The sequence below is a fragment of the Notechis scutatus genome, chromosome 2 (genome assembly GCF_049901735.1).
Source record: "Notechis scutatus isolate UNSWTSFEM ecotype Mainland chromosome 2, rNotScu1.2, whole genome shotgun sequence".
In the NCBI taxonomy this organism is placed as follows: Eukaryota; Metazoa; Chordata; class Lepidosauria; order Squamata; family Elapidae; genus Notechis; species Notechis scutatus.
In genome coordinates this window covers 153,768,668-153,779,010 of record NC_142010.1, presented here as the reverse complement: position 1 = coordinate 153,779,010, position 10,343 = coordinate 153,768,668, and the positions used below count along the sequence as shown (strand labels likewise).

The 10,343-nt window shown below is 41.3% G+C and overlaps 1 protein-coding gene across 6 annotated transcripts; it reads right to left on the bottom strand.

The window, feature by feature from the left end:
- Nucleotides 1-2,422: 2,422 nt before the first annotated feature.
- TREX2 (three prime repair exonuclease 2) lies at nt 2,423-10,321 on the bottom strand. 6 transcript variants are annotated; one of them, XM_087956894.1, is made up of 2 exons: nt 10,194-10,321; nt 2,423-5,417 (listed from the first exon to the last, which is right to left on the bottom strand). In XM_087956894.1, the coding sequence occupies exon 2, from the start codon at nt 5,413-5,415 to the stop codon at nt 4,741-4,743; it is 675 nt and encodes a 224-aa protein (XP_087813020.1). In that variant the 5' UTR covers nt 5,416-5,417; nt 10,194-10,321; the 3' UTR covers nt 2,423-4,740. The 6 variants fall into 6 exon arrangements, with proteins under 6 accessions (XP_087813020.1, XP_087813023.1, XP_026531961.2 ...); XM_087956897.1 differs by having other exon boundaries at nt 10,183-10,280; XM_026676176.2 differs by lacking the exon at nt 10,194-10,321 and adding an exon at nt 7,116-7,228.
- Nucleotides 10,322-10,343: the final 22 nt, after the last annotated feature.

The following is a 10,343-nucleotide window of genomic DNA, read 5'->3' as shown; positions in this document are numbered from 1 at the left end:
AGCAGTGAAAGATCACCAGAGTAAACAAAAAGATCTTTAAAGCTTTGTCATCTCAGAGACAAAGTTTTGAACTTGCTGCAACTAAGTTTCTGTTCAACATTCTTCCTGTTCACAGCTCTGGTTCTTGGAAATGCCACCCAGCTGAGATAACTGTCCAAACCTGCATGTCCTTATCATGAGTGACACGGTCTAGTCTACACCATTGATTCACAAGAGGAACACCCTGGAAGCTTCCCTTGTGTCATGCAGAAAAGATGTTGAGGAAATAGGGTAATTCCTGATGTGTTTGATTCCCACTCAATAAAACGTAACTCATACTGTACACTTGTCCTGGGGGACATTTTATGAGAAGAAAGGGAGCCTGTTATAACTGGTAAAATAGCATGTAAGAGTTCCATTTTAAATTGTTTCCTACTTACTAGTGTGGCTTCTCTTCATTTGTTGATCATTCAGAGAGCAATTCCTCTTCGAAATTGCTTGTTCAGGGCAAGAACTACTTCCTTAATCTCAAAGTGCAGAAGATTATAATCCTTAGGTCAGTCCACCCAAACTATTTTTGGTGAAGGACAAGGTGGTCTTACTTCCTTCCCACTTCATGACAGGAGTGGCTTGGAGAGGTGACAAAACAGAGCACCACTACAAAATAAAAAGCAGGCTCCCTTGAGAAGCACAAGATGGAACATGTAGCATATCTCTTTCTGTAGAGAAGGGATGGGAACTATGGCCCCTTTATGACCTGTGGTCTTCGACTCCCAGAATTCCTGAGGCAGTAATGCTCACTCAGGAATTCTGGGAGTTGAAGTCCACAGGTCATAAGGAGCCATAATTCCCCACCCCTGCTGTAGAGGATGGTATCTTGGGTGTGTTGTGTGGCATATGCTCTGCTCAAACTGTGCTCCAGTTAAGTTCACTTACATCTAGTACTGGGGTCTCCAAACTTGGCAACTTTAAGACTTGTGGACTGCAAGTCTGCTGGCTGGGGAATTCTGGGAGTTGGAAATCCACAAAAGTTGCTAAGTTTGAGACCCCTGGCCTAGTACATGGCAGCCTGTAGTCAGGGGTGGGATACGACAGGGTTAACTACCGGTTCGGGATTTACGAGCTTCCCTGCACACTGTGAGCCGCGCGCCTGTAAATCGTCATCAGCATGCTTTGTGCAGAGACGCAGCCTTTGAAACAGCCCTCTTTTCCTGCTGTTTTAACTGCAGCTGTGCCCCGTTTGGCAGCTGAAGTTGAAAAATCAGGAAATAAAGATCAGGTAAGAGCCCGGGTGGGCAAAAACATCAGCAGACATAGAACCAGTTCTATGTCTGCTGCTCTTCAGAGCTACCGGTTCTACAGAGGTGGACAGAACCGGTAGAAACCCACCCTGCCTATAGCTAAGGTAGGTTCTTAACACTTGAGGACACTAGGGAGAAAATTTCAGAATACAATGTCTGTAAATCATGTCTTTCACTGCAATCATCTCAATTGGAAAAGTCAATCACAAATGTTTCCTAAACCAAACAAATTTCTCTAGTCCACAGAGAAACTCTTGACATAGATGGAACTTATACTACTTCCTGTTTTATTCTTACTTGATAATTGAAAGGTAGGTGAGAAGTGATGATTCCACCTAACCGAGCATCATAACTAAATATAGATTTGTGTATATCTCTCTCCTGCTTTTCTTAGCAATTTTTGTTGTGTTCCTGTAATTGTGGGAATAGTTTCTTCAAACAGGTAGTTTATTGAAAAATCAACATTAGCATTTCAGCATTTCCCTATAGTTATTTCACAGTAAGTATGTCATAGTATTTTAGTGTTTTCCCCACTGCAGGCCAATTCAAAGGTATTAAGACAGAACTTCTGTATTCAGTTTGAAAGTGTGATAGTGATTGCAGTGCTTCCCAAGCCTGGATAAATTACCCCAAATTAGGTAAAACTGTTTTTTCTTTAGGTAAACACACCCAATCACAACAGCAGGGGTGGGTTTCTACCGGTTCTGTCCACCTCTGTAGAACCGGTAGCTCTGAAGAGCAGCAGACATAGAACCGGTTCTATGTCTGCTGATGTTTTTGCCCACACGCCCACCCGGGCTCTTACCTGATCTTTATTTCCTGATTTTTCAACTTCAGCTGCCGAACGAGCTGCAGTTAAAAAAGCAGGAAAAGAGGGCTGTTTCAAAGGCTGCTTCTCGGCACGCAGCGTGCTGATGATTATTTACAGGCGCACAGCTCACAGCATGCAGGGAAGCTCGTAAATCCCGAACCGGTAGTTAACCCTGTCGTATCCCACCTCTGCACAACAGGAACATTTAAGTTGACTTAAAACATTTTATCCACATTGGGTAAAAAGGAATTTATCAGAAGAAATTTTAGGGAATGAAGGAAAAAGTTTGGCAAGCACTGCTATACCGTATTAAGAAAACTCCATACGCAAGTTTATTTGAAATATTTTTTAACTTTCATTCATTTATTTTCTCCAGCAGTTAGTACATTAAAAACATTAAAGTACCATATGCAATTTTCATACTACATAATAATTCTAAAGAATTTACCAATTTTTGAAATACATAAGAGACAAACAAACAAATCCTTAAGTAGGAAATTGATAATTCATTTCAAAACCTGTAATTATTATCCATACAGATTCATTCATCTATTAAATCAAATTCTATTAAAAAGTCAGAACAAATTGGAGAGTCACAATATAATTTGAGGAAAGTTTCACAAGTGAAGAGACAATAATTTTTCTTTCCTCCATGGTGTACAATTCAATCTATGATAGTTAAAAAGAAGGCAACTTTGCATGATTTTGGGACCAAATTATTGTATGAGCTTTAATTTAATCATTTTTTTAAAAAAATCACATATTTATTTATAATAAAATCAGTTGGAAAAATCATTCCTATTGATGTCTTAGGCAGCATCCAAAAAGGTGCATCCCACACATTTGGAGAAGATAGCAACAAAACTGCATCTTCCAGCATGAGAGAGGGGGAAATGTTTCTTTTAAGAAAACCTCTGCCAATTTTTAATATATTTTTTTAAAGAAAGTAAATTTTATTTGTAAAAATAAAATCTCTGGCCAATTTAATTAGGGGACAATTTTAAACTAACCGATTCATTGGTTGTACCTCTCAGTCTCTGATTTTTTTTTACATAACTGTGCATATATCAAATAAAAGGGGATTTAAAAAATAAAAAAATAAGAGAATAAGAAAACAGTCCATCAAATGTAACTGATAATTATGAGATAAACAAATAAGCAACAGGAAGTACTTCCTAGAACAACCTATTTTGTTTACTTAGGAACTTAGGAATTTTTTTCACAGGTTATTGCAAGCATGTGGGAGTTCAAATAAGTACTGTGCTAGAAAACTACTTCCTTATGCCAACATTATTTACAAATGCTACTTCTGTGTTCATTAACATTTATACATCACAATGTTAAACACCATGGGTTAAAAGCAGAATATTAAGGCCTTCTGATAGCAATGGTGGCTGAAATATATAACAAGAAGTGCCCAGTTCAAATTTGGTCTCACCCACAAACTTATTAAAACCGCAATCCCATTCAAAAATAAACTTTTCATTTCATGATTGTAAGATAAGACAACTTTATTCATCTCCAACCTGGCATCTTCCAGGTATTTGTAAAGGTTTCTTTACTAATATAATTACAGGCAGTAATTGAGGAACAGGCACTTACATTAACAAACCTTACTTCAAGATACATTAGGGGGAGTGGGAAAGTTGGCATTTGTATCCAGAGCAAATATAAGCAATCCAAATCTTCAAAATTTGAGGATCTTTAGTGGAAATACTGTTAACTCACACACTTTTCAAATTTAATTCTCCATAATAACTTTTACCCCAATTTAAGATAGCTTAAATAAATTATGGAATTCCTAGTGGCAAATTTGTTATCAAAAGCTTGGTCTTCTTATCACCAATAATTCATTTTCCTTTAGAGCACATAGAAAGGATTCCTGAAGTTCCCTTCCAAATATTTCCAAAATCCAGATCTGTCTCAAAGTAGGTTTAAATCCATATCTTCAGGAGAATCCCTTTCCTTTAAAATAGGAAAAGTTGGCTAAGAAACTAAAACATGCATCTTTAAATTTTAGCCTTATAGCAACTGTGTACATTATGCTCAAAAATAATGATGAAAATCTGAAGTAGAATTAGACAAATTCCTTAAATGTGCAAATGAAAAGGAATTTCTAGGATCATGTGGCATTTCAGATTTGAAGAGGAAAAATTCATTGAGACCTGACACAGCATGTGTTGGCTATTTATTAAAGCAGGATCTTCTCCCAAGGATCAGATAGTTGCCACATGATCCCAAGTGTCACCCTCTTCAAGTCCACGTCAGGAAGAAGAACCTACAAGATTTATTGGCACTCTAATTTATTGATATACCGGTAGGTATTAGTAATAGAATCCTGAAAGTTAATTGCATTTTCCTTCCCTGTTTCCCTTCCTCTTATATCAAATAAAGTTTAGGCAGAACCACATTGAGTTTCTTTCTAGTATTCCCTTCCTGTTCCAGGTTTGAATCATGTTTTGCTAACTGCCACTGCATATCTTCTCTGTGGTTGTTGCTGTGGTTTTCTACATCCAGGAAAGAAAAAGAGCTTGGTTGGTCAAGAACAAGCTTATAAATTATGGTTTAATCAACAAACCACAATTTAAAAAAAATATGGTTCAGTATAACGGAAGACAAGTAGAGATAGGGTGTTATTTTTTCCAGAGATCAGATCCTGTTTGAGTGAGGAAAATCCATAGGTTGAATCTCCTCCCACTTCTGGGCCTGATGGGCTGCCCAAGCTTTCAGCTCGAGGGCCTTAGCAAGAAACACGAGGAGAAGAGTAAGCACATCTCCTTCAGCTGTGTGGGCTCTGGATGGTTCCTCTCTGTAGAAATACTGGTACAGATTTCCCAGCTTATAGCTCAGGTATGGCACTCTAAGTACATCCTTCAAAGCCTGCAATGTGTCAAGGCATCCTGTATTTGCAGGCAGGTCGGTGCCTATTTGCCACAGTTCTTTACGTAGCAGAGGAAAGTCGAAGCGGAGACCATTGTGGGCCACTAAGCAAATGGGATGAGCTTGCCGGTCTAAAAACCCTTTCAGGGTCTCCATCAAAGAACGGTTGGTTTCCTGCTTACAGTTCTCTTCTAGATTTTGGTTGCTGAGCCCAGTTATAGCCTGTGCGCACAGAGTAAAGGGTTTCTGGGGGTCGATGCAGAGGATCAGCTTGTCTATGATGCGAGGCAGCTGGGGTCCTTTTGTCTGTGGAGAGGGCTGCAGGGAAGATTGGTGAACAGCAAAGAGGCACAGCTCCGCTATGCGCGGTTGGTCTCTGGGCAACCCGGTGGACTCAATATCAAGGAAAACAAACGTTTGGTAGAAGTCCAGAGGTTCAGTCATGGCTGGCACAAAAAAGGCAAAGCGTGTTAGAATCACTGTTAGTAACAACAATTATGTGGCTTTATCAAGCATTGCTTCCTCCACCAAGAACCTGTCTGGGTCCCTGACTATCATCATCATCATCATCTGAAAAGACACGCCTCATACTCAGTTGTTCATATTAATGAATAATGCTCCACAGTCTGACATACAAAAGAGGAAAGTCACTGTTCAATTGTACAAGTGAGATTTCCCTTTAGGAGAAAAGTATAGTTTAATGTTGCTAATGGTCTTCCTGTAAGGTAGGAGAAACTCATATCCATATGGCAAGATGCCCAGAATTTTTTTATTGGTTAGATTTCCACACAGCACTTCCTCTATCAATTTCCCTCTACAACAACAACTCTGTGAAGTAAGTTAGACTGAGGGAAGGACATTGGCCTCAAATCACCCAGAGGGATTTCATGCCTGAGGTTAGCCTCAAACTGGGTTCAACTGCATAACCACAAATCCAGGACGTCAACCATTATACCACATGAATGTCTTCTCTGGTCTGGAACACAGGACATAGAACAATAGGGCTGGAAGATCCTGTATCATTCTGGACAAATGGCTGCCCAGTCTGTTCTTGAAAGCCTTCAGTTTTGGAGCACTCACAACTTCCAGAGGTGAGCTGTTTGACTGATTAATTGTTCTCATTTATGCTTACCAATGTAAGTTTCACAATCAATAGCTTACAATATGCCATTGTCAATAACTCAAAGGGGAATTATGAGCACTCCTTTAAATAGAAAGGCAGACAATAAATAAATCTTGTTCAAAATAAAATAAATCTGGATTCTAAATAGTGAAGCAAACAATAAGTTCATGTTGTACTCTTACAAATATTATAGCCAGAACATCTGGACTGGTCCAGAAAAGCGTTTTCAACTCATAAAGGCTATTTCCATTAACCATTTACTCTCCCAATCAGGGGAAATAATGTGAATTCCTCCAATGTGACATCTGCCAGCAATGCCCCTCTGGGTTCTTAAGTAGGCCAGACAGGGTAAACTTTGTGCAAAAGAATTAATGGACACAAGTTTGACATCAAGACTCAAAATCAGAACAGAGTTATATGAGAGCATTTCAGCTTTCCTGGATCCTTCCTAGCAGACCTCATAGTGGCTAGCTTACAAAAGTGGGACTTTAACAGCATCATCAAGTGAGAAATGGCTGAACTCACATGAAAAAGTATCCAGGCAACCTCAGAAGGTCTCAACCAATACAATGAGTTTGTAACACATTACGTTTGTTAACGGGTGATATATTTAGCAACTTCCCTCGCGTATATCCTGCACCTACATAAGCACCGGTCTCTCCCCCTTTCTCCCCAATTTAAATCCCACATCAGCCTCGCACTTCCTGCACCCGATGACGTGAGCTGCAATTTGCTTTTAACACAGTGTTGTCAGTCGTGAGAGGTGCCACCTGAGCCCTCCTGATTTTGACCCTCACAGACAGACTGGCTGACCCGGCTCTCCCCCTGCAATAACTGAGGAAGGGTGCCCGATGGCTTGAGACAGCGCCAGTCAGTGCCACTGCCGTATTTCGCTCCTTCGCTTTTCAAACCCAGGGAAAGGGCCAGCCTCGTTTTCTTCTCTCCTGGATAAGACAAAACATCTCCCCGGCTCACATGCTGGAAATGGACAGGAGAGACGCGTTCTGCGCCTCATTCTCACCTCCCCGCGATTCTCCAGGCGCAGAAGGACCAACGCTTCAACTCCCGTCACGCTCGCTCTCTAGAGAAACTGAAAGCTGCATGCTCGGGCAAGTCCTCGGCCAGTGGGAGGGGCGAAGGAGATGCGAAGGGCAGTCTTTCCCCCAAAGTCTGATGGGAGATGTAGCCTTTTCCTGCTCAATGGAAGGTCTTCTTGCAGTGCGGGCTCCCTTTTGTCCGCGGCTTCTCCTTTCTCCTGGCGTGAGCCCGTTTTGAGATTAGAATCTGCTCATGGAGGATGCAACTAATACTGTAGTGTCGAAGCTCCATTCGCAATATCTGGCTGAATTTGTATCGGTGCCGGCAGAGGAAGACCATGGGAGGAGAAACGTTTAGGACTGCCTACTGGTATCTGGTCCATAACATTCTGGACGATCCTCAAATGACAGCAAGGAGCTAAAGGTTTCTTTGTGTCTTTGCTGCCACCGCGTGGCCTTACAGAGTGTTACTCTCAGATACTTAAAACGTCTGGATGACCTGATGCAGAGTGAGGGCCCTGAGCTGTGCAAACAGGCCTTCCTTGTGTTCCCAAGTCATTTGATAACTCTTATCAGCATTTAGTTTTCTTTAGAAAGTAATATAAACTTCCCTCATGTTGTCTGGACATTCTGAGAGATATAGTCCCAACATAAGGTAAACCTCACCAAACTTGACAACTGCTTCTTGCTTAAAAGTCTGTGCTGACCAATTGGCCCCCATCTTCACCCGAATCTTCAATAGATCACTAGAGATGTGCTATGTTCCTTCCTGCTTCAAACGTTCTACCTTCATCCCAGTGCCAAAGAAGCCCTCCATCAAGGAACCGAATGACTACAGACCAGTTGCTCTAACATCTGTAGTTATGAAAATCTTTGAAAGGCTTGTGCTGTCCCACCTGAAAACCTTCACAGATCCGCTGTTAGATCCCATGCAGTTTGCATACCGAGCAAATAAGATTGACAGATGATGCTATTAATATGGCTCTGCATTACATCCTACCACACCTTGAATCTCCAAATACCTACGCAAGGGTCCTCTTTGTAGACTTCAGGTCAGCATTCAAACCATCATTCCAGACACATTTCTAACTAAACTAAACCAGCTAGCGGTACCTGAATACACTTGTAAGTGGATCATAAGCATCCTAACAGACAGGAAGCAGCAGATGAAGCTAAGTGGAATCACATCCGATACCTGCACAATCAGCACAGGGCCCCCCAAGACTGTGTGTTTTCTCCATTTTTTTCTCCCTATATACCAATGACTGCATCTCAAACAATCCATCTGTTAAAATACTGAAGTTTGCTGATGACACAACAGTGATTGGTCTAATTTGAGACAACGATGAATCTGCATACAGACAGGAGGTTATACAACTTGCCTCGTGGTGTAACCAAACAATCTGGAACTGAACACACTCAAAACCGTAGAAATGGTGGTAGACTTTAGAAGAAACCCTCCTATACCTCTTACAATACTAGACAACACAGTATCAACAGTAGAGACCTTCAAATTTCTAGGTTCTACTATATCACATGACCTAAAATGGACACCTAACATCAAAAACATCATCAAAAAAGCACAACAAAGAATGTTCTTTCTGCGCCAACTCAGAAAGCTCAAACTGCCCAAGGAGCTGCTGATACAGTTCTACAGAGGAATTATTGAGTTGGTCATCTGCACCTCTATAACTGTCTGGTTTGGTTCTGCAACCCAACAGGACAGACACAGACTTCAGAGGATAATTAGGACTGCAGAAAAAAAATTACTACCCACCTGCCTTCAATCAAGGATCTGTATACTGCACAAGTCAAAAAGGGGGCTGTGAAAATATTTGCAGACCCCTCACATCCTGGACATAAACAAAGGTACTATAGCAGGTTGTAAGGTGTTCCAAATAAAGTTGCATTTTGTAATTGACTGTTGGTAATTTGGTCAATGCTGATGCTGCTCCAGATGTTTTAAAATTGCATCCAAGGCACCTATTATTGTCTATTGAAATGGACACCTAATATTAGAACCATCATTAAAAAGGCACAACAAAGAATATTTTTCCTGTGTCAATTCAGAAAGCTCAGACTGCCCCAGGAGCTGTTGATACAGTTCTACAGAGGAATTCTTGAGTCTGCCTTTGTACTTCTGTAACTGTCTGGTTTGGTATAGAAACCAAACAGGACAGGTACAGACTTAAATGGATAGTTAGGACTGGAGATAAAAACAATTGCAACAAGCCTGCCTTCCATTGAGGACCTGTATACTGCACCAGCCAGAAATAGAGCTGAAAAATATATACAGACCCCTCACATCCTGGACATAAACTGTTTCAACTCCTCCCCTCAGAACGCCCCTGCAGGAATTTGCATGCCAAAACAACTAACTAGACACAAAGACAGTTTTTCCTCTCACGCCATCCTTCTGTTGTTGTTAGTCCTGAAGTCGTGTCTGACCCATCCTGACCCCATGGACAACGTTCCTCCTGTCCTCTACCATCCTCCAGACTCCATTTAAGCTCACGTCTACTGCTTCAGTGATTCCATCCAGCCACCTCCTTCTCTGTCCCCCCATCCCCCCCTTCTTTTGCCCATCCCTTTACTAAACACCTAATTCTCACAACATTGTCTTATGCCTAAGGATATTTTCCCATGTAGCAGGGCTGTGTTACTATTTCTTCTCATCTTTCCTATTACCTTCTCCTATTGGTATCCTACCTTCTCCTATTGGTATTACCAGTATTGCTTTGTTCTTTGTATGTCCTAAGTGCACATACAAAGAACAAATCGTAAGACGGATTTCCCTCCAGTGCTTCGAGCTTAAGCACGGGAGACAAAATATTTGTGTGCCCAATCACACTTGGCCAATAAAAGAATATTCTATTACAACCGGCACTGCCCTTCCTTTCTTTTGCCACGGACGTTCTACTTCTATTATGGTTGATCACACAGTCGGCCAGATGTTTAGACTGGATCTGGCATTTTTATCAACCTATGGAGTCCTTCCCAAGGATCTGGGATAGGCAGAGGTTGATCCCTGACAGTGTTAATTATTATTACCACCATTATACCCGAGGGATTCCGCCTCGCCTATAGCGTCTGCTTCCTCCGTTTCCTGAGCCTGGAAGGCGGCAAACGCGCGTCGTTCATTTGCATTACCAGTGCCAAGAAGTGAAAAGATCTGAAACGCAAAAGGCCGGTAACGAGAGCCAGAGAAAAAA

What these genes read in the sequence shown, in the direction of transcription:
- TREX2 (XM_087956898.1), bottom strand. Translation starts at nt 7,109, where the DNA reads ATGAGGCGCAGAACGCGTCTCTCCTGTCCATTTCCAGCAT. An exon ending in CTCCTGTCCATTTCCAGCAT is followed by an intron (nt 5,418 to 7,069) that starts GTGAGCCGGGGA and finishes TTTTTGTGCCAG; the next exon opens with CCATGACTGAACCTCTGGAC.